This window comes from Pongo abelii, chromosome 12, assembly GCF_028885655.2.
Source record: "Pongo abelii isolate AG06213 chromosome 12, NHGRI_mPonAbe1-v2.0_pri, whole genome shotgun sequence".
Lineage (NCBI taxonomy): Eukaryota > Metazoa > Chordata > Mammalia > Primates > Hominidae > Pongo > Pongo abelii.
In genome coordinates this window covers 57,893,882-57,918,637 of record NC_071997.2, presented here as the reverse complement: position 1 = coordinate 57,918,637, position 24,756 = coordinate 57,893,882, and the positions used below count along the sequence as shown (strand labels likewise).

At 43.4% G+C, this 24,756-nt stretch overlaps 1 protein-coding gene and 1 long non-coding RNA gene across 13 annotated transcripts in view; one reads left to right on the top strand and one right to left on the bottom strand.

Annotated features, from left to right (window-relative positions):
- Nucleotides 1-12,492, bottom strand: part of DCTN1 (dynactin subunit 1) — a 30,500-nt gene extending 18,008 nt beyond the window's left edge. For 4 of the 11 annotated variants that reach the window (XM_054546650.2, XM_054546651.2, XM_054546652.2 and 1 more), the window contains exon 1: nt 12,348-12,492. Coding sequence is in view for 4 of the 11 variants with exons in the window: in XM_054546655.2 (XP_054402630.1) it covers nt 882-914 (33 nt within the window). In the remaining 7 variants the exon portion in view is untranslated. 11 annotated transcript variants of the gene reach the window in all.
- LOC129057670 (uncharacterized) lies at nt 6,003-12,108 on the top strand. Of its 2 annotated transcripts, XR_008522354.1 has the most exons (4): nt 6,003-6,266; nt 7,103-7,214; nt 11,697-11,781; nt 12,016-12,108. It is a non-coding gene; the product is annotated as an uncharacterized LOC129057670 (long non-coding RNA). The 2 variants fall into 2 exon arrangements; XR_008522353.1 differs by lacking the exon at nt 7,103-7,214.
- Nucleotides 12,493-24,756: the final 12,264 nt, after the last annotated feature.

The following is a 24,756-nucleotide window of genomic DNA, read 5'->3' as shown; positions in this document are numbered from 1 at the left end:
TCTCAGCTTCTGGCACACCCATGATGACTGAACACAATAGAAAATTAGGTCCCAAATATGCCCATGGTTTAGAAGAAAATCACACAAGTCATTTTTAGCAATAGCAACTCCATGAACCAGGGGCCTTGCAGCAAACAGATGAATGGGGCATGATGAAGTGATACCATCATCCTAAAGACTCTATGGGAGACCCTTCTGATACTCTCATTTATAATAGCTTCAGAAGGGAGCCCTGGGAGAGCCAGGGAAGAGCCAGGACACCTCCCAGCCTATCATTGCCTAATTCCCTTCCCCAAACAGCTCATCCAGGAAGGTGAGGATGTAGTTCCCAGAGGCTCCAGGACCCCAAATCACACCTGGAACAGCAGGATGGCTCTCATGGACCTGACAATAAAAGGAATTGCCAGTGATATAAAAGGCTGAACCCACAGTCAGAGACTCCCCCACTTTCCAACCCCAATAAGCCTCTCAGAACCAGGGGGCCACAACAGTAGCTACAGATTCAATCTCAGAAGAGAAAGAAAGCAAGTAACAAATAACAAAGCAGCTCTTAAGAAAGGCTTCACTGTAAGACCTCTCTGACCCATCATCCCCATTCTGAGTCCCCAGGACAGTCTGGACCCCCTCAGGAGCCCCTGGTATGAGGGCCAATTAGAGTCAGAGGTCAGGCCTTGCTAGTCCCCATTTAGGGATCAACTCTGTAAAGGGAAGCCTGTCCAGCCTTACACCACCAGGGCTTCGAGGGCTCCTTAGAAAACACAGTCTGAGTGCCCCCAGCTGAGCTCCAGCCTATCTCCCCAGCCCCCACAGCAATGATGTCCACAGGCAGCCAGGCCTTCCCCAGCAGCCCTCCAGGGCCATCCCAGATTAGGGCCACTTACCCGGCTGTACACGTGCCTCTTGCTCTGTGCCATGTTGCTCACCCGGCCTCTACCCCCTCCCCCAGCTGGCCAAAGACAGAGAGAAAAGGTAGAAACCTATGCAGAAGGGTCAGGGCGCTGGGCCCTCATAGAGGGACACAGGAGTCGTCAGGCACAGCCCTCCCCAGTCCATGGGCCTCACTCGGTGGCCTACACGGGTAGGGGTGGGGGCAGTGATGGGGGCTAAGGAGCAAGTCCCCTCTGCTGCCTGAGGATTCCTGAACCCAGAGACACAGAATCCTGCTTGCCAGCTGATGAGTCTCACTCTGCGCTAGTGCTGCTCTAGACTTGTCAGGAACCGTGCTAGCCTCTGGGTCCTAGTGCCCCCCTGCTTCACCTGGGCCAGGAACTAAGGGCTGGGCCTACGCCACAGACCCTCAGCACTCAACTCTCGAGTACACTGTCCTAGGGCTGGAAGCAGTCTTGACAGGTCCTCCTAGTCTGTACCCACTCATCATCACTGTTCCCCTCTCCCCCAGGATGTAAGGCCTCAGCAGGCCCATAAGCATCAAGTGACACTTCAAAGTGATCAGCTGCCTAGGGCCTCCAACACAGCCAAAATAACGGTCTCTCGTCTACCTTTCTGGTGCTCTTCTTTCTCCCCCCTCTCTCTAAACTCTGGACTCAGGGTCCAAATTCATGTGATTAGGGCCTAGCTTTCAATCTCACACTGAGCCAGAGGAGGCAGGCCCTGCCCAATAGGCAGCAAGGGAAGGGCAGTAATGGAGGCAACTTCACACACATAGCAAAGCAAGCCAAGTACCCTAGCCCCCTCCCACAAGGCTGGCAAAGGTTGCCATAGTCACCCTTCACCTTTATGGTTGTTATAAGGGGCCAGGTTGTAAAACCCAAGAGTATCAGACTCAACTGGATTACTAAAGGCAGTAGTCAAAAGCAGAGAGCCCTTCTTTCTTCTTGTAGCACAAGGCCCAGTCCACCTCAGTCATCTGCCCCTTGTACTCTTGGCCTTGCCTCCTAGCATCTCAGACCCAATGACATGGTTTATTTTCTACGCTTCTGTATTTCACAAAAATTCTTCAATAACCATGTATTACTTTTATAATTAGAATTCTTTAATTTAAGAAGATTATGCATTCTAATGAGAGGTCTCCAAGGGACTATGTAACCATACTGCTTTCATTCACTGGCCCATCTATCATGGGCTAGGAACCAAAAGACCAGGGTTCCTGCCCCTACACAGCCAACAAGGTTGGCCTGGGGTCTGACCTATGGCTCCACTGAGTATGGTATGGATCTAGTTCCCTTGGGCCTAGGGACGCCTGTCTTTTCTGCACTGGGCTTACTTCACTGGCAGAACAGTGACTTTACCCCACTCTACCCTCTTAAGATAGGCCAGGTAGCCCAACAGTAGAATGATAGCCAACATTCAGAAATATGGCCCCAAAACACAATTCCATATCTTCAGTCCTGGCCAGACCCCCTAGGAAACCATCTCTCTCCTCCCTGCAAAATCTCCATGTCGCCCCCTCTTTTCCCTATTCACCGTTACACGGGTGGGCAGGGCCAGGCACATCTTTGCAGCCTGGACCTCACATGTTCGGGGCACTTTACAGTCTATAGACACCTTAAAAAAAGACATTTTATAGAACCATGGTTGAGTACTGGTTCTAGACTCTGGCTACTTTCCTGGCTTTACCACTTGGTAGATACATAAACTTGGTCTAGTTACTTAACATCTCTATGCCTCAATTTCCTCATCTGTCATAGGGAAGTAACAAAGAACATATCTCAGAGAGGTATCGTGAGGATTAGCTGAGATAATCCACACAAAGCATCCAGGACACCGCCTGGTATTTAATAAGTGCTAAATAAAAGTTAGCTAAGAACAATGTCATCATATATAGACATTACAATAACCCCATTGAGAGGTTGGCCAGGGATGATGCTGACAAGGCAACTGAGTCTTTGAGAACTGAGCAACTTCCCTGAAGATACACAGACTGTGAGGAGTAGAGCCAAAACTGGAAACAACCTGACCCAGAGCCCTCTGTGCTTTCTACTACCCCTCACCATTACCACAGACATATCTAGGCTTCCAAGGCCCTGCTCTTCCTGTAGGCCACACTGCCTTCAAAAATTCAAAAGAGCTCAGATCTAAAAATAGCCTCACAACTCACTAACCACATAGGTATCAATAGTCCCCTAACTTCTTGGAATCTGTTTATTTTCCTATGAAATGGAAACAATATCTGCCATATCTACATCAGTATCATGAGGTTCAAAAAAGCTAAAGCATATACAGCTACCTTGTAGGCCAGGTGTGGTGGCTCATGCCTGTAATCCCAACACTTTGGGAGGCTGAGGCCGGTGGCTCACTTGAGACCAGGAGTTCAAGACCAGCCCAGCTGACATGGTGAAACTCCATCTCTACTAAAAATACAAAAATGAGCTGGGTGTGGTGGCGCATGCCTATAATCCCAGCTACTTGAGAGACTTTAGGCATGAGAATCGCTTGAAGCTGGGAGGTGAAGGTTGCAGTGAGCCAAGGTCGCACCACTGCACTCCAGCCAGGGCGACAGACTGAGACTCAAAAAAAGTACCTTGTAAAAAGTACAGAAATTATAGAAGTGCAAAGAATTACCTGACATGACACTAAATGGTATATACATCTACACAATAAATATTATAAGAAATTATAGACAGGAGAGAGGTGAACTAGAAAGAAAAGGGGTACCTAAGCATGCCTTGAATTATGGGGATTTTAAAAAATATGTGGAAAGGCCTACAAAGCCCTGTAAATTGTGAACACAGTATGAACAGAGGCAGAAATAACTTTGCTTGACTAGCGAATAGTAAAGAACACTAGCTTAGCTGAAGTAACGAATTTTAGATGGTTATTCTATCAAACTATAAGCCTTTTGAAGCATAGCCCACACCTTTTCCTCTTTATGATCCAATAGCCAGTAAGTAGCTCATGGGCAAATATTTACTGAATAAACAAACATCTTAACATTGCAACGTACTGGGAGGTAACTGTGGGTAGGCAAGGAGTTTAACATCAGGCAGACATAGATGGACTTGATCCAATAATAACAGGAAGGCAGTCTTGTTCCTGAGCAGGAGACTGCATAGTGAAAACTATTTTAGGGAGATCAAACTGATGACACCTGCAGGATGGAGTGCAGGCAGGAGCAACCTGGCAAAGACAGGAATAACAGCAAGGAGGCTGCTGCAATATTTGACACAGGGTAAGGAAGGTTTGAACCAGGATCAGGAGGAGAAGAAAGAGGCCAATTCAGAGACAGTACCAAAAAAGCCCTGAGAAGGCCTTGTAATAGATCAAACATGAGGAAAGAGGCAGCAGGCCTACATGGGCTCTGGAGACAGACCTGAATACACCTTTGGTTCTCCTCTGAGCAAGATATTTAGCTTCCTGAGTCCCGGTTACCTCAACTGCAAAAAGGAAGAAATAATGTTACCTCACAGGGACATTTTGAAGATTAAATAAGATTTAAGTAAAGCGTTTAGCACAATGTCTGTGTGCTCAACAAATGGTAGATATCATCTTCATTCATTATTTTAAGGGAATATCCATGATGACTTGCGCACAGTAGGAACTCAAATGCTGTAAGGATAAATGGATGGGTCAATGAATGCATGAATAAGTAAATGAATAAATAAACTCAGGAGTTTTCAAGCATGAGAAATGTAATAATTGAAACATTAACAGAATTGAAAAAGATGGGAGGAGAAACAACATGTTAGGAGAGAGAAAATGCGTCCTGTTCTTAGGGCCTTCTCTGGGGAAGACTTAATTGTATACACGAATACATGTACTTCACTATCTCCTTCAAAAATGAACCTGTGATGTAGCCAAAACAAATTCCATTCTCTCCATTCCACAGATGATAGAACTATGTCTCAGAAGTCAAATGACTTGCCCAAGTCTCATAGCCAAAAAATGGCAGAGGGGCACATCTGAATATCTCTACAGGTAGGTGCTCCTTCCACAGCATTATTGGGCCCAGGCCCATATCCCATAGGACAATCCTGGGTTGATGTTACCCCAGCCAGGGAGGAGACAGACACCTCTTGGATTTCTAATCCATTTTCCTCTCCAATAATACTAAATACCACTAAAATATCTAGAAAAATGAGAAGAGAGGAGGGGAAAAATCTCTGTGTCTGATAAATAAGCTGCCAATATTCTTAGTGAAATTTCAGGAAATTATAGGAAAATAAGATTTTGGAGAATGAAAAAGGAGAAAGTGAGGAGGAAAAGCCTCTTTTCCATCTCTACCATTTCTCCCCTGTCTGAACCATTTCTACCTTGTTTTTACTGGCACCCCAGCATCCTTTGATACCTTGATCTCCTCTTGTCTCACCTTATCAAACCTTGATCCTGGGCTAACCCAACTGTCTGCTTTCCCTGCTTTCCCACTCCTAGAGGAGCTTGTCTGAAACCCAGGCAGTCTGACAGCAAGGCAAAACTATACATCTCTGAAAGCACTAGTAAGGAAGAGATAAACGTGGACCCAAGTCCTTCAGGAGTCAGAAAGGAAAAGGTCTGCTTACTGAGTGGTAAATGGAGGCTGGGAGACTGGAAGCTTGGAAAGCTGGATTCCAGATATTCACAGGACCCCAGAAGACAATGTGCACAGAGCTTTTTGTTCCTAGGTCCTACTCAGTATCTGCCTTGCGGATTTCATAGATAAGGCCTACACACTCAACGGACTTCCTTCCCTTCTCCAGCTCCTCATTACCCTAAAAAATGTCTACAAACCCACTCCCACTCTGAATGCAGCTCTACTCTATCTCAAAATGTCCCCTTTCCCCAGAAATATCCAGTGACTTCCCGGCCCACCTCCAAGGGCCCAGACCTCTAAGAGTCAAGAAGAAAAGCTATGCTATCTGCTTCACTTATCTTCAATATAGGAACCTCTGCAAGAAGGCAAGAGGCACTCAGCCCTGCACTCAAGAACCTCAATCCTCTCAGTGGTATCAGAAGTCCTACTTAGGCTGTTCGAAGTTCCTGCTGATTCCTCCCCCTGAATCAACCAGCAAGTTCCTGGCACTAGGACCCTGTAGACAGGGAACCCTGAGCCTGCGCTCTAAAGAGAGAGATGCACCATTTCACAACTTCAGCAAAAGCCAAAGCAGCCAACAAAGCCACAGCCCCATCGGCTGTACTGGGCTCTGCCTTTTGGGCAGCTCGCCGGCCACTCCCCAAAAGCAGAGCATTCCATCCTTTCTCTTTTTAAACCCACGTCATCATCTGATCATAATGGAAATCAATCTCCTCAAACCACCATGCAAAGGCGTATCCATGGCAACCTCAAAAGGAAGGACACAGAGATGATGCTTCAGTGGCTGCAGCAGGAAAAGGTAAGTCTGTTTCTCTTCCATCCACGCCATCCCATCACTCTCTCCTTTCACTCAAGTCAGGTATACAGCTTAACTACAAATTGTATCTGTCACACAAACTGAGAAAACACATAAGGTGAGTTAATAATCATTATGTTTTTATATAAGGTTTTAGATCTGCCTAGTCTCTCTGCCAAGAAAAAATTCTCCTTTTCTAGGTGATAGGAACAGGGACAAGGTCTCTCTTCTTATTCACCTCTCAGATGACACAATCTCAGCCCACAATACCTGACAAATCCCTATCGGTCACTTGTCTTTCTAGTCAGGATGCTGGAAAAATCACTCAAGAATATCCGAGTTTCCCTATGTAGTTGTCAAAAGCTGACAGCAACACTGATCCCACTGTCCTGCCCCCTCCATGCCACCATCATGCCCACAAACTTGCATGGTAAGATTCCCTCCTTAGCAACCCTAGACTCTAGGCTCTCAAGGTCCAGAAACTGGGAGTTGGGATTAAATTTCTGTCTTCTCTGATGCCTCAGGAAAAGGAATCCATTTCTGCAGAGGTAAGAGATTCATCAAATACAAGTGCTACTAATCCTCTATGCCTCAATTTCCTCTTCTGGAAGAAAGGGATAATAACAATAACTTTCTAACAGGATTGTTGTAAAAATCACATGAGAATGCCTGAAAAGCACTTAGAACAGTGCCTCGTATAAAGCACTCAATAAATGTCAGCCATTATTATTATGAGAAAGATGAAGGGGAGGCTTATAGTGTAGGATTTCAGTTCAGAGGGTACTCAACACTCTTGGAGCTTATTTCAATTCCACTGTCTTCCTCTTTCCTCTTAACAGTTGTTTCAAGCTTCCTTTACCATTTTCAAGTCCTTACTCCCACCCAAGCCAACACCAGCACCCCCACCTCTCAGCAGATAACCTTGCTGAAAAAGAAAACTGGCCCTATTAGGTAAGAATTTCTTTGCAAATTTAGATATATCTGCATGCATATGTCATTATCTCTTTCTTCCTAAATTCCTTCCTTTCTTCCAACACTCCTCTTTAAAGAAAATGGTATCCCCTTCTTTTCAGGGCCCACCTCTTCCCCTCTCCTCTAAGGACCTGATTTAGCAATCATCTTTTCTCTTGTGTCTTCATTGCACCCTCTCTACTGGATCTTACATGGCATCAGATCTTACATGGCATCAGAAAACCCATAAACAAGACTCTTCCATTCTAGGAAAAACAAGTCCCTGCTACCTTCTCCACAAGCTGCCACCATTCTGTATTCTTCCTTTCTCTGCTGAACTACTCAAAGTGAGTACACATTCTCTATCTTCACTTCCCATCTATTTCTCGATCCATTGCTATCTGGCTCCAACCCTACCACTCCACTGAAGCTGCTCACACTTTAGAAGAGCCCTGGTGACACCAATGTTTTACACAACCTCAAGGTGCATTTCCCAAGCTCATCCTAACTTGACCTCCCTGTAGCAACTGAGATTGTCAATCCTTTTCCTGGAATTTTCTCCTTTCCTAGCTTCCTGGGCAACATTCTCTCCTACCCTTGCATGTCAATCCTTCCCATCTCCTTTGTCATTATTTTCAGCCTTCTATAAGCGTGGCTGGGAGACCTCATCTATTCCCACAACTTCAACTACCACTCATACTTACTGCCCCTAGACAGAATCTCTTCTGAACTTCAGACTCATATCTCACTGTCTGCTAACTGCCACAGAGCCCTCAAGTTCAATATGACCCAAAACACACTTGGTATCTCCCCCACCAAAAAAAAAAAAAAAAAAAAAAATTCCTCTTCTATATTCTCTCTTTGCTATTGGCACCATCATCCACTCAAAATAGAAAACTGAGTCATCCGCAACAACTCCCTCTCTTGTTCTCAACAACCAATTTAGTCATTATGTCTGGTTAATTCTGTTTCTCCGATCTCTCTCAGATTCACCCTGTCCTCTCTATCCCCACTGACCTAATCCTTAGCTCAGCCCTAAACCATGTCTATGATATTACAAGAGTCTCCCGATGTCCCTGAACGAGGTTCTCCCCCTTCAGTCTATTTCCACATTTAGCTTCCCAAAATACAATCATGTCATCTTCCTGCCTAAAAGTCTCCAGTGGCTTCTCTGCCCACAAAATGAAATCTTTTTAGCACTGCACCACAGGCCATCAACAACCTGGCCTTGACCAAGCACGGTGGCTACACCTGTAATCCCAGCACTCTGTCCGCCCAAGGCGGGCAGATCACTTGAGGCCAGGAGTTTGAGACCAGCCTGGCCAACATGGTGAAACCCTGTCTCTACTAAAAATACAAAAATTAGCTGGGCGTAGTGGTGCATGCCTATAGTCCCAGTTACTCAGGAGGCTAAGTAGTCCCAGCTGTAGTAGCTATAGTCCCAACTACTCAGGAGGTTGCAATGAGCCAAAATCGTACCACCACACTCCAGCCTGGTTGACAGAGCAAGACTCTGTCTCAAAAACAAAACAAAACAAAACAAAAAACTGGCCTCAAACTGGCACAGCAGGCTGCAGACCCACCTATACTCAGGAGGCTGAGGGGGATCACTTGAGGCCAGGAGTTCAAGGCTGTAGTGCGTGATGATCTTTCCTGTGAATAGCCACTGCACTCCAGCCTAGGCAGCATAGTGATACCCCATCTCTAAACAACAAAACAAAATAAAACAACGTGGCTTCATTATGAATCTGGTCGCATCAATCACCAAAGTTCTCTTTTATTCCAGCCACTTGGATCTATCTGCCTTTCCCTTTATGCATCTGCAAATGTTACAAATGTCACCAGGACAATTCTTCCTCCTCATCCTTCAAGGCTCAGCACAATTCTCACCTCTTTCCTAAAGACTCTCCTGGCTTCTCCATGTGGAGCTAATGATTCTCTCCTCTGCGCTCACAGAGCACTTGAGACATATCTCCATTTCAATACCACATTCTATTTAAAATATCATCTCTTACTCTACTATGAATTCCTCCAGGACAGAGGATTGTATCCATCTCAGTATCTAAGCACTCGACGTAGGGCTTTGCACAGAGAAGGTATTCAATGTTGAATAGATGCCTGTACCAACATCACACTCAGGATATAAACTGGCTCTGACAGCTTTCCCTGAGAGTAGCTCCACTCTTGAAGACCACCACCATTGGGGAAATCACCACTCATATGCACATATGCATGCACACACACATCTCTCCCCCAACCCTCAGTAAACATGGCTCTTTCCACTCCAGATAGAAGCCTAAGAAACTAAAAGTGCAGGAACAGCCCTAGGTCCTATGGAATTTGGTAGTGACACTATATCTCAATCTCATATACTTCCAGGGTAAAAGAACCACAGAGACAGCTCTAGGTGAAGTGCAAATCTCCTGGGAAACAGCATTAGGAAGGATCTGGGGCAGCAACGGCCCATGCTCTGCTGTAGTGAAGCCCTTGGGGAGGCCAGACTAAATAGCTAACCTGTCCCTTGACCACATTCAACTAACATCAGCCTGAATCTCAAAAGGAAAATGATACAAAGCCAAAGTCAGTCTCCATGATGGCAAGGACCTTAATATAGATATGAATCTGGCAATATTCCAGCTCTTACCTCTTCAGGGGACACTGAGGACCGAGTTCCTATTTTCCTTGGTATGGGACGGATAGCCCAAGTGCCCCCAGTATCACCTAGTAGCTGTAGACAGGCCAAGCAACCTGGGAATCATCTATAATCCCTCTCAACATATAACTCCAAGCAGCTGCTAGCAATGATCGAGCTGGCAGAGTAAAACCTAGAGTGGCAGTTGTCAATGGTATTATGATTCACCCAACTCCTTTGACTCCTCCCTAACAATTTCTTCTCCTTTGTACCCTCAATGGTCAGTCAGGCCCCACTTATCAATTCGTCCTTAGTACTGCCTCCTGCATCTTTCCTTTCTTCTCCATTATCACTATCACTACTTCAGTCTGCCATGTAATAGCTTTGAAAATTAAGGCAAATCATTTACCCTCTTTGGTGCATCATCTACAAAACAGCGTAACAGCTGCTCTGCCTACCTCGTAGGAATATTAGATCAAATGAGATCATGCCTGTGAAAAGTTCTGTAAAGTGTCATACATAAATATAAGGCATTATTATTATCAACCTAAATTCTCTAATATTGCTATGTGAAGCCTATCCAGCTCCCTGTCTCCCCCTCCTTCCCTAGTTCCAACCACTTTATACATCACAGTAAAGCACATACATCTGCTAAAATACTGCTTTGTCCCTACACCCATCTGCCCGACATCTTTCACTGATAATCTCATTTCTTACTATAATCAATCCTGGATTCAACAGATGCAGTCCCATCTCTGCACCACTGTCAGCTGCTTAAGATACTTTTCTAGTCTTGCAAGCCACACCCATCCTTCAAAGTCCAGCCAAAGCCCCACTACACTCCACACAGAACAAAGACAAATTTAAGAAAGGGATTTCTTAAACATAATGGAAGAATTAAATATAATTCCGCTTAGAAAAATCATAGTAGGCACAGCTGTCATCTAATACTTGGAGTCAACTTTTTAGGAAGACGGGTAACACTTCTTTTCTGTTTGATTGTTAAGAGATAATCTAGGACCAACAGTATGGAAGTTGCAGAGATGTATTTCAGCAACATGAAGAACTTCCTTCTTGAGCTATTCCAAGAATAAAATGGGATGCCCTATATGTAGATAATTCCCCATTATTTTAAATGTTCAAGCCAAGCTGCAAAATTTGCCAAATTGGCAAGAATATTTTAGATAGAATTCAACACTACAGGGATAACTCGACTAGACTCACAGCATTTTAAATCTGAAAGAAATATTTGAGATCTTGTAGTCCAGACTCCTATCTTATAAGCCTGGACAGATAAAGTGACTCTCTCAAGGCAGCACATCTGTTCTGGAAAACATGGTCTCTAACTTTCAATCCAGTGATCTACACTTTTGCTACTCAGATTGTGTTCCATGGGCCAGCAGCATTAGCATCACCTGGGAACTTGTTAGAAATGCAGAACCAATCAGAATCTGTACTGTAACGAGACCTCATTACATGTGCACGCCATTAAAACTCAAAACGCACTGACCCATACTGCCCCTTCTAAATCCTGAATTTCTAATTCTGGAACTGCAATTCCCAAACGGTTCCACATGTTAGCCAGAGGCATCACCCAAGAATAACAGTATATCCTAGTCAAATTTTCGAAATTCTACATACCATAACCCCAGTTGGAGATTCATGGTAAATATTATTAGCATATTAAAGGTTCTGCAATATTCTGTAGTAAAGTTTAACCACGAATTTTCCAACAGCTTTTGAAAACAAAATGCCTTTTTAAAAATAAAGTTATCATTATCTCTTTTAACATCTCATAGCTTAGGCTTTGGCAGTACATTAAGTAAAGGATGTCAATCTCTACCTCCTAGCTCTTCGCCTCTCAGTACCTTAAGTATACCTGAGTAGCCAGTGGTCAACATGGGTTTGCTGCTCTCCTCACTGCAATAAATGAGGGTAAGTTTTCAAATCCCTGCCTCTAAAACAGCAGAGATCCTTATCTGTGTGATTTAGCTGTGGTTCTGTCTAAAGACAAGGGATGCGCAAGATGACCTCAAGGATCATCTTGCCAGCTAAGGCGGACCCCAGGAGTAGGATCACACACACAAGCCATATCCAGACTCCCATGCTGTGAGTCCTTTACGATTTTTCTCCCCGTTTGACACGAATTTCTCAACCATGTGCCCACAGGAAACCTGTAGCTCAGTATGGATTCAGGGGCGCCTCAGACGCTCGCAGGAACGGAGCGGAGACCCTTGCAGTTCTGGAGGAACTCTAAGGCGCAGTCACTCTGATCCCAAGAGAACACTGCTGGGCTGAAGAGCTGAGGTGGGTCAGACCGGCCTCGGGGCAAACGCTCAGGCGGAGCCCCCAGACCCCGGCAAGCGCCCACCCCTGCTCCAGCCCATCCCTGCCAGTCCCCGCCCCGCACACCGGGCTCGGTCCCCAGCCCACCGCCGGCAACCTCACGAACACGTAGGGGGCCAGCGGAGCAGACGGTTGGCAGGGTCGCTCCTCCGTACCTGCACTGTCAGGGGCTCCGCGCCCAGCTCCGGCCCCACCGACGACCGACGCCCAAGACCCTGCGGGGCCGGCCCCGCCCTCCCCGCCCTCGTGGGCTGCCCGACTCGCCGCCAGACCCTTCCAGGACCGCCCAGAACCCTTCGGCCCGGAGGCCCAGAGGCGTTCTGGGTCCAGTGAACCCTCTTTTCCCGCAGTCCCGCCCTGACTGAAAACTGCGCGCCGACCGCAGCCGGGATTACATCAATCAGGCACAAAGCTGGACACCTGGGACAGGATAAGCGCACGCGCACTGTGCCTGGGAAGCCTATTAGGACCATAAGAAATCGGCGTGTCGTGGCGAGCGCCCTCTTTCGGTGGAGGGGAGAAAGCGCAGAAGGTCTGGAGGACTCATTTGCCAAGTGTTAAACTGCTGATTAAAACAATAGCGATAAACAATATCTCCTCCATTAGCCTGGGGGAGAAAATTAAATTTTGCTGCTACTCAGTGTTACTTGTCATATGGGGATACAGGCATTTTCATGCGCTTATGATGGGAATGTAAAATACAAATTTACATAATGGCATTTTAAAATTTTAGACATAGGTTCAAATTCTTTTTTTTCTTTTTTTAAGACAAGGTCTCGCTCTGTTGCCTAGACTGGAGTGCGGTAGCACGCACAATCATGGCTCATTGCAGCCTTGACTTCTCAGGCTCAGGCGATTCTCCCACCTCTCAGCCTCCCTAGTAGCTGGGTCTGCAGGCGCGCACCACCATGCCCTTTCAATTTTCGTTTTTTTGTTTTTTTTTTTTTTTTTTTTTGTAAAGACGGGGTTTCACAGTGTTGCCCAGACTGGTCTCGAACCCCTGGGCTCAAGCGATCCAACCGCTTCGGCCTCCCAAAGTGCTGGAATTACAGACATGAGCCACCGCACCCGCCTGGGTTCAAATTCTAACTGCAATTTACTAGCTGTGTGAAATCTAGAGTTAGTTATTTACCCTCTCTGTGCCTCTGTTTTCTTATTTGTTAAAGTGAGAATGTTAATGATGGTACCTATCTCATTATGTTGTTAGAAGGATTAAGTTAATCCATGTAAAGAGCCGGAAATATAACTATTGTAATGTTATATTTATTTCAGTTAATCTCAGATTTAAAACAAACTGAAAAATTCATAAAGTTGATGTGAGCAGCAGTAAGCAATGGAAGGGATGCATTGAGTATCCCCTTTATTACTCCCCCCTTTTCCCTATTTCACCTTCTAAATATTTATAATTATTATTTTGAATAGATAATACATTTACATGGTTCAAAAATCAGAACACTATTTTAGAATATACACAGAGAAACCTCCCTTCAACCCTGGTTCCCATCGACTCCATCCGCCTTGCCTGCTACAGGTAACGCTTGTTATTAGTGTCTTCTTGTTTATCTTTTCAGTGTTTTGTGCAAATATAAGCTCATATGAATATATAGTCTTACTCCTCCCATTTCTTATGCCAAATGTAGCATGCTAGATACACTTGGCATAAATTCTCTTCACTTAATCTATCCTGAAAATCTTTCTAAATCAATAAATTAGAGATCTTCCTCATTTGTTTTTCAGCTGCTTAGTACTCTATTTCATGGATACACATAATTTATTAACCAGTTTCTTCTAGTTACATACTTATTTCCAGTATTTTAGTATTACAATGTTGCAATGAATCACTTTGAACATAATGACATTCCATATGTGAGCAGGCATATCTGTAGGATACATCTTGGTCAAATAATAAATGTATCTATAATTTTAGTAGAAATGTCTTCCATCTCCTTCAATTAAAGAAAAATAAATATAAAAGTAAATATAAAGACTTTAAAAGATACTGCATATACATATTTTTAATTGTGGTAAAGCATACATAACATGAAATTTACCATTTTAACCATGTTTAAGTTCAGTGGCACTCAGAACATTCGCATTGTTGTGCAATCATCACCACTATCCATCTCCAGAACTTTCTCACCTTTCCGTACCGAAAACAAACAAGTAAGCAAACAAAACCCTCTGTGCCCATTGAACACTAGCTCACCATTCTCCACTTTCCCCAGCCCCTGGTAATCACTATCCTACTTTCTATTTCTATGAATTCGATTGTTTGTTCTAGGTACCTCATACAAGTAGAACCATATAATATGTGTCCTTTTGTGTCTGGCTTATTTCACTTAGCATAATGTCTTCAAGGTTCATCTGTGTTGTAGCATAACGAAAATATATTCCATTATATGGATATGCTATATTTTCTTTTATCTATTCTTCCCATCAAAGGACATTTGGGTTGTTTCCACCAGTCAAAAGACAAAACTTCAACAAATTGGATTTAAAGATCTCTTTGGCTTTCATTAGTGATTCAAGAATTGGGCAGCATCCCAACTAAAGATTTAGACAGGAATACCACTGGGCATGGCAGAACAGTCGAATTTCATAAAGTAACTTAAGTAGAAACAAGGAAACAGCCTAATTTTTATTTTTATTTATTTATTTATTTATATTGAGATAGGGTCTCGCTCTGTCACCCAGGCTGGAGTACAATCACAGCTGTGAGCTGTGGTGCAGTCACAGCTCACTGCAGTCTCAATCTCCTGGGCTCAATTAATCCTCCCACCTCTGCCTCCCGAGTAGCTAGGACTACAGGCACACAACACCATGCCTGGTAATTTTGTATTTTTTGTAGAGACAAGATTTTGCCATGTTGCTCGGGCTACCCTCAAACTCCTGGGCTCAAGTGATCTTCCCACCTCAGCCTCTCAAAGTACTGGGATTGCAGGCATGAGCCACCATACCTGCCCAGCATAACTTTTTAAAAATCAGATTGGTTAACACCAGGCTACTTCAGGTTATTTTCCTTATAAGGGTTAAAGCAGAAGGGATTTCCTTATCAAGCCAGTTAAAAACCGGCCTGTTTGGGGATTTGGCTATCATCTCTCTTCTGATTTCTTAGAAAATCAGATAAACAACTTAACTTTGGTTTGGTGACATGGAACTTTAGTTGAATAACTCCATTTCCATTTGGTCTGTTGGAGTCTAGTGCAGGAGCTCAGTCCAAATCAATGGAGTCCCATCAATTTTACTTAACACACCTTTTAGCCATTGCAAATACATGTGCACATATTTTTTAGAAACAAGTGCATTTCTCACTTATTCCATACCCAAGATTCCTACCCAAATCAACTCTTGATGCCAGTTTTTTATGTGCTGTTCCAGAATTAGGCTCTGAACACAAGCATTTTAAGTGCAAATTGCAGCTTCCTATAAAACATTGTTCTGAATCTTGCTTTTATCCCCATTGGACAATGATATGGTTTGGCTCTGTGTCCCCACCCAAATCTCACCTTGAATTGTAATCCCCATAATCCCCGTGTGTCAAGGGTGGGATGAGGTGGAAGAAATTGGATCATGGAAGCAGTTTTCCCCATGCTGTTCTCGTGATAGTGAGTGAGTTTTCACAAGATCTCATGGTTTTATAAGCGTCTGGCATTACTCCTGCTTGCACTCACTCCATCCTGCCGCCCTGTGAAGAAGGTGCCTGCTTCTCCTTTGCCTTCTGCCATGACAGTAAGTTTCCTGAGGCCTCCCCCACAATGTGGAACTGTGAGTCAATTAAACCTCTCTCCTTTATAAATTACCCATTATATTAGTCTGTTCTCACACTGATAATAATGACATACCCAAGACTGGGTAATTTATAAAGGAAAGATGTTTAATGGACTCACACTTCCTCATGGCTGGGGAGGCCTCATGATCATGGCAGAAGGTGAAGGAAGATCAAAGTCATGTGTTACATGGCAGCAGGCAAGAGAGGGTGTGTAGGAGAACTTCCCTTTATAAAACCATCAGATCAGGCTGTGCATGGTGGCTCACACCTGCAATCCCAGCACTTTCGGAGGCCAAGGCAGGCGGATCAAAAGGTCAAGAAATTGATAGCATCCTGGCTAACATGGTGAAACCCCATCTCTACTAAAAAAAAAAAAAAAAAAAAAAAAAAAAATTAGCTGGGCGTGGTGGCACGCATCTGTAGTCCTAGCTACTCAGGAGGCTGAGACAGGAGAACTGCTTGAACCTGGGAGGCAGAGGTTGCAGTGAGCCAAGATCATGCCACTGCACTCCAGCCTGGCAACAGAGAGAGACTTATTAGGAAGCATTCATTGTTGATTAACTTTTGGTTCCTCATTATTTATGCAAATTTCTCCAGCTGGCTTGAATTTCTCCTCTGCTTTTTTAAGTTCCAATTCTAAACCATATCTTTGTGAATATATAAAACTGAATGCTTTAACAGCACCCAAGTCACCTCTTGAACTCTTTTCTGCTTGGAAACTTCTTCCACAAGATGCCCTGAATCGTCTCTCTCAAGTTCAAAGTTGCACAAATCTCTAGGGCAGGGCACAATGCTGCCAGTCTGTTTGCACAGCAAGAATGATCTTTACTCCAGTTCCCAAAAAGTACCTCATCTCCATCTGAGACTACCTCAGCCTGGACTTTATTGTCCATATCACTATCAGCATTTTGGTCAAAGCCATTCAACAAGTCTCTAGAAGTTTCAAACTTTCCCACATCTTCCTGTCTTCTGAGCCCTCCAGGTTTCTAGGAAGTTCCAAACTTTCCTACACTGTCCTGTCTTCTTCTGAGCCCTCCAAACTGTTCCAACCTCTGCCTGTTACCTAGTTCCAAAGTCACTTCCACATTTTCAGGTATCTTTACAGGTACCTAGTACCAATTTACTGTATTAGTCTGTTCTAACACTGCTAATAAAGACATACCTAAGACTGGGTGATTTATAAAGGAAAGAGGTTTAATTGACTCACAGTTCCACATGGCTGGGGAGACATCACAATCATGGCAGAAGGTGAAGGAAGAACAAAGTCACATCTTACATAGTGGCAGGCAAGAGAGGGTGTGTAGGGGAATTCCCCTTTATAAAACCATCAGTTCTCATGAGATTTATTCACTATCAGGAGAACGGCATGGAAAAGACCTGCCCCCATGATTCAATTACCTCCCACTGGGTCCCTCCCATGACATGTGGGAATTATGGGAGCTACAACTCAAGATGAGATTTGGGTGGAGACACAGCCAAGCCATATCACCGAGTTTCAGGTATTTCTTCATAGCAGTGTGAGAACGGACTAATACAAACAGTATATCTTAGAAGTTGTCCATATTAGTACACACTGATCTGCCATGAAATAAAATACAGTTGGCCCTCTGTATCTGTGAGTTCAACCATCCTTGGATTGAAAATATTAGGGGAAAAATGGATGGTTGTGTCCATAGTGAACATGTACAGACTTTTGTCCTTGTCATTATTCCCTAAACAATACAGTATAACAAGTGTTTACATTGTATTAGGTATTATATATAACCTGAGATTATTTAAAGAAACAGTTCCCAACCTTTTTGGCACCAGGGACGTGTTTTGTAGAAGACAATTTTTCCACAGACTGGGTTGGGCAAATGGTTTTGGGATGATTCAAGTGCACTACATTTATTGAGTACTTGATTTCTATTATTATTATATTGTAATGTATAATAAGATAATTATACAACTCGGCATAATGTAGAATCAGTGGGATCCCTGAGCTTGTTTTCCTGCAACAAGACATCCTGCAACACCCCCATCTGGGGGTGACGGGAGACAGTGACAGATCATCAGGAATTAGAGTCTCATAAATAATAAGCAATCTAGATCCCTTGCATGCGCAGTTCACAATAGGGTTCCTGCTCCTATAAGAAACTAATACTGATGAAGATCTGACAAAAAAACTAAAGTGTATGATAGAATGTGTGTAGGTTATATATAAATACTATGCCATTCCATGGATTTTGGTATCCAAGGGGTGTCCTGGAACTAATCCCCGATGGACACACAGTGACTACTGTATGTATCTCCTTCTGAGTGACTTTAACATTTAACCTGTGTGCTGAGTTTTTACTTGACACCAGGAGTTCAAGACCAGCCTGACCGACATGGTGAAACGCTGTCTCTACTAAAAATACAAAAAAAATTAGCCAGGCATGGTGGCGCACACCTGTAATCCCAGCTACTTGGGAGGCTAAGGCAGGAGAATCGCTTGAGCCCGGGAGGCAGAGGTTGCACAGTGAGCAGAGATCATGCCATTGCACTCCAACCTGGGTGACAGAGTGAGACTCTGTCAAAAAACAAAAAAAACTGTGTGTTGAGTTTTTTATATAAAGCTGCCAGGCCTCAGGTGGGATGGGGGTGGTGATTCAGGAAAGACCCAAATGTTTCTCAGCATCATGAAAGGGATCCTACTGAATCGTAAGGACAGGACGTGCTAATAGGAGAAATATTGATTTTTTTTTACATTTGATTAGGCTGAGTGGTCTTCAAGGAAAATTAATATTGTCTTTGTCCTGTGTTTTTCTTCATAGGTGCTGTTGTAAGAGACCCAGCCTGCCTTTGGCTTCCTCCAATGGGGAACCTGAACAAGGACCCCCAAACTCCTGTTCACATAACTAGAGCCCTTCCCCCTAACCTGTGATGCTGAACAGAGAATAACATCTGTGCTCACCTAGGTGGAATCCTAGGCATTATAGAATGTGGGGAAGAATCCATGGGAGAATCCTCCCCCTGAGGAAAGGGATGCTGTTTTCCAAGAGAAGGTGGGTTTTCAGACTGAAAAGCTTGGAGAGGGGAATCAATAGAGAGCAAATCAAAGGTGACAAAGCCATGGGGGAGGACATGTGTGGGAGAGAGAAGCATCTAGATTAGCTATACCAGCACTGCCCAATAGACATAAATGTAAATTTTAAAATTGTTTTTAGTTGGGAAATAGGTTAACAAATTTTAAAGAAAATTTCTGGAGAAAACTTAATTTTTTTTTTTTTTTTTGAGACGGAGTCTTGCTCTGTCGCCCAGGCTGGAGTGCGGTGGCGCAATCTTGGCTCACTGCTATCTCTGCCTCCCGAGTTCAAGCCATTCTCCTGCCTCAGCCTCCCAAATAGCTGGGACTACAAGCACCCGCCACCATGCCTGGCTAATTTTTTGTATTTTTAGTAGAGATGGGGTTTCACTGTGTTAGCCAGGATGGTCTTGATCTCCTGATCTCATGATCCACCCGCCTTGGCCTCCCAAAGTGCTGGGATTACAGGTGTGAGCCACTGCACCTGGCGAGAAAACTTAATTTTTTAAAGACAGGGTCTTGCTCTGCCACCCAAGCTAGAGTGCAGTGGCGCTATCATGGCTCACTGCAGCCTCAACCTCCCTGGCTCAAGTGATCCTCCTACATCAGCCTCCGGAATAGCTGAGAGACCAAAGGCCACCGTTTCTGGCTATTTTTAAAAATTTTTTGGAAAGACAGAATCTCACTATGTTGTCCAGACTGATCTTGAACCCTTGGGCTCAAATGATCCTCCTGCCTTGGCCTTCCAAAGTGCTGAGATTACATGTGCAAGCCAAAATAAAATTTTATATAAGCCAGCCACACATATAATTTTAAATTTTTTAGTAGCGACAATTTGTAAAAGTTAAAAAAAAAGGTGAAATTAATTTTTTTTTCTTTGAGACAGGGTCTTGTTCTGTTGCCCAGGCTGGGGTACAATGGCATGATCTCAGCTCACTGCAACCTCCACCTCCCAGGCTCAAGCGATCCTCCCACCTCAGCTTCCTAAGTAGCTGGGACTGCAGGCATATGCCACCATGCCTGGCTAATTTTTACGTTTTTTGTAGAGATGGGTTTTTGCCATGTTGCCCAGCCTGGTGAAATTAATTTTAACAAAATATTTTATTTTAACCAGAATATTCAAAATATTATCATTTCAACATGTAATCAATACGAAAGTGAGGCATTTTACACTCTCTTTTTTTGCACTCTTTAGAATGCAATCTGTATTTTGCATTTATAGTACATCTCTATTCAGAAGCTAAGTTTTCATGGGACATCCTTGGTCTGGTTTAGATTACATAAAATTTACAATTGAAAAAGTAGATTTATTTATTTATTTATTTATTCATTTATTTATTCATTCATTCATGTCAGAGATAAGGTCTTTCTATGTTGGACAGGCTGGTCTTGCATTCCTGGCCTCAGATGATCCTCTTGCCTCGGCCTCTCAAAGCTGAGATTACAGGCCTGAGCCACCAGGCTCAGCCTGAAAAAGTAGATTCAGGTATGCAACTTATTTCAAACATTTTAATATATTTTCCAATAACTGAACTGAATATTTAAATGTATACATTTTTAAACATAAAATTAATTAAAGATAAATAAAAATTAAAATTCCATTTCTCAGTTACATTAGCCATATTTCAAGTGCTCAATGGCCACATGTGGCCAAGTGCTACCATATCAGTCAGTACAGAGATAGCACTTCACTCCTTCTTCTCCCTGCTTTGTTACACTTTTATGAGAGGGTCTGGCCCTTCAGGAAAGGACCACATGTGTGTTCATTGCCTGGTTTGTTATAACATACAGGTAGAGTATGAGGAGACAAGGTGGCTTAGGGAGAGCCTGACCTACTGTACCCCGTTTCCTTCTGAGGTGGGGTAGGGAACAGCATGAGGGTGGTCCCCTGCGGGTTCCTTGAAAACTGTGTGGTAAGAAGAATCCGCAATGTAGGATAACCCAGAACAACCATAAAACGTACAATGGGGACCTAGGACCATGCAATTTTAAAAAGTAAAAGAATTTTCAAAAGTAAAAAGAAACAAGTGAATCACTGTAGAAATCATAAAGAAAATAATCTACGGATGAAAGCTTTTTGTTAAAACAAATACAGATCCTTGAAAAGAACATAAGATCTCATTAGATTCTCTAAAATCAGGAATACGAAGATGCCGAATATCTCTGAATCTGATCTACACTGTATTTGAACTAGTGCATCAAGGCAAGAAAAACGTATATAAAAGACATAAAGATTAGAAAGAAGGAAATTCAACTGTCATTTTTCACAGATGATATGATGACTTACATGGAAAAGGCCAAAATAGGCCGGGCGCAGTGGCTCACGCCTGTAATCCCAGCACTTTGGGAGGCCAAGGTGGGTGGATCACTTGAGGTCAGCAGTTCGAGACCAGTCTGGCCAACATGGTGAAACCCCATCACGACTAAAAATGCAAAAATTAGCTGGGCATGCTAGCACATACCTGTAATCCCAGCTACTTGGGAGGCTGAGGCAGGAGAATTGCTTGAACCTGGGAGGGAGGCAGAGGTTGCAGTGAGCCGAGATTGCACCATTGCACTCCAGCCTGGGCGAAGAAGCAAAACTCCAGCTAAAAAAAAAAAGCCAAAATAATCTGTAAATTATTAGGATTGATTAGAAAATATTTAGCAACATGGCTAGATATAAAATCAACATGCAAAACTCAATTGCATTTCTCTAACCAACAATGAAAAGTTAAATTATATAATTTTTGAAATGAAACTGATGCACCTAGTAATAAACAACAAAATATGCACACAATCCGGCCGGACTCAGTGGCTCATGCCTGTAATCCCAGCACTTTGGGAGGCCGAGGCGAGTGGATCACGAGGTCAGGAGTTTGAGACCAGCCTGACCAACATGGTAAAACCCTGTCTCTACTAAAAATACAAAAATTAGCCAGGCGTGGCAGCACACGCCTGTAATCCCAGCTACTCAGGATGCCAAGGCAGGAGAATCGCTTGAACCCGGGAGGCAGAGGTTGCAGTGAGCCGAGATTGTGCCACTGCCCTCCAGCCTGAGTGACAGAACGAGACTCCGTCTTAAAAAAGAAAAAAAAAAAAAAGCGGGGGGTTCAGGCAGCGTAGCTCACGCCTGTAATCCTAACACTTTGGGAGGCTGAGGCAGGCAGATCACCTGAGGTCAACCTATAATTCCTTAGCCAGTAGCAAACTGATACCCCAACATTAAGGTGAAATAAATACATCCTCCAACAAATAAAACTGAGGAAGTTTATTATATTAGATCTTATATTAGTTTTCTATTGCTACATAACAAATTACTATAAATTCAGAGGGTGAAGCAACATAGACCAGGCATGATGGCTCACGCCTGATTCCACCACTTTGGAGGCCAAGGCAAGAGGATCCTGTGAGGCCAGCAATTTGAGACCAGCCTGGGCAACATAACAAGAATCCCCATCTCTATAAAAGAAAAAAAAATTAATTCTACTCGATTACCTCTGAAAAAGTAAAAAATAAAAAAAAATAATTAGCCAGAGTGGTGGCATGCTCCTGTAGTCCCAGTTACTTGGGAGGCAGAGAGGCAGAAGGATTGCTTGAGCCCAGGAGTTTGAGGTTGCTGTGAGCTATGATAGTGCCACTGCATTCCAGCTTGGGTGACAGAGAGAGACCCTATCTCTAAAAAATATAATAAATATGTTTATTTTTAAAAAAACGCATTTATTATCTCACAGTTTCTGTGGGTCGGGAGTCTGGGTACATGTTTGCTGGGTCGTCCACTCAGGAGGTCACCAGGCTGAAATCAAGAAGTCATCCAGGGCTGAAAGCTCACTGAAGTTCAGGGTCCTCTTTCAAGCTCACTGGTTATTGGCAGAATTCAATTTCTTGTGACTATAGAACTGAGGCCTGATTCCCAGAGGCCACCTGCCATCCCTGCCATGTGGCCCTCTCCACAATGTAGCAATTTGCTTCTTTAAGGTAAAGGAGAGAATCTTTCTAACTTCTGCAAAGGTTTGAAGCCTTTTAAAGGGTTCACTTCATTAAGTCAGGTCCACCCAAAATAATCACCAATTTGATTAACTGATTAGAGACTTTTAACTAAATCAGAAAAATCCCTTATGTCAGGTAAATAACATAATCACAGGAGAGAAATCCCATCATATTCATGAGTTCTGCTCAGACTTAAGGGGAAGGGGGATTTTATAGAGTATATAAACAAAAGATGAGAGCTTTGGAGGCCATCTTAGAATTCTGTCTACCACAAATCCTCACTAAAGTAACTTTTTTTTTGAGAGAGAAAGAGAGGGTCTCACTCTGTCGCCTATGCTGGAGTGCAATGACGTGATCACAGCTCACTGCAGACTTGACTTCCTGGGCTCAGGTGATTCTCCCACCTCAGCCTCCTGAATAGCTGGGACTACAGGCACGTGCCACCACACTCGGCTAATTTTTTTATTTTTATAGAGACGGGGTTTCACCATGTTGCCCAGGCTGGTCTCAAACTTCTGTCCTCAAGCAATCCACCCGCTTCGGTCTCCCAAAGTGGTGGGATTACAGGCATGAGCCACTAAGCCTGGCCTAAAGTAACTTCTAAAGATGTACTTCAGGTAGAAGGAAAATAACCCAAGATGGAAGATCTGAGATACAAGAAAGAAGAGCAAGCAATATTAAGTATTAATATTAAACATACGAGTAAACCTATACAAGTATCACCTATTTAAAATAATATCTGATTTGTGGCCGGGTGTGGTGGCTCACGCCTGTAATCCCAGCACTTTGAGAGGCCGAGGTGGGCGGATCACCTGAGGTCAGGAGTTCAAGACCAGCCTCAACATGGAGAAACCCTGTCTCTGCTAAAAAAAAAAAAAAAAAAAAAAAAAAAAAATTAGCCGGGCATGGTGGTGCATGCCTGTAATCCCAGCTACTCGGGATTACTGAGGCAGGAGAATTGCTTGAACCTGGGAGGCGGAGGTTGCGGTGAGCCAAGATTGCGCCATTGCACTCCAGCCTGGGCAACAAGAGCGGAACTCAGTCTCAAAACAAAAATAATAATAATAATAATAATATCTGATTTGTGAGATTAATAAAATAGTAGAATTAAAATATAGGGTTACAAAAATGTATACGTTCAAAGAGAATTATTAATGTTAAAGAACTCTAAAATCTATGAATTGTTTTAAATAAGAATGAAGATACTGATTAAAGACATTAAGTTAAATATGTAGATTAAAAATTCTAGGCCGGGCGCAGTGGCTCACACCTGTAATCCCAGCTACTCGGGAGGCTGAGGCAGGAGAATTGCTTGAGCCCGGCAGGAGGAGGTTGCAGTGAGCCTAGATCGCGCCACTGCACTCCACCCTGGGTGACAGAGAGAGACTCTGTCTCAAAAAAAAAAAAAAAAAAAAAAAAAATTGTACTCATAACAGCAAAACTAGGCAATTTCCACATAAATAAGGAAAAATACAGGCCAGTCTCCTTTAATATTTTTTCTTTTTTCTTTTTATTTATTTGGGCCAATCTCCTTTATGAACATAGTAAAAAGTTCTAAAAAAAAAATGAGCAGGCTGTTTAGCAATGCATAAAAAAGGTAACACTATTACCAAGTTGGGTTTATTCCAGAAATGTAAGGTTGTTTCAATACTAGAAAATCTATTAAAGTTTTCTAGAAAAAGAAATATAAGTTGGAATAGTTACAAAGGAAGAAATAAAACTGTGATTATTCCTGGATGATGTGATTTTCCATGTAGAAAAACCAAGAGAATCTATGGAT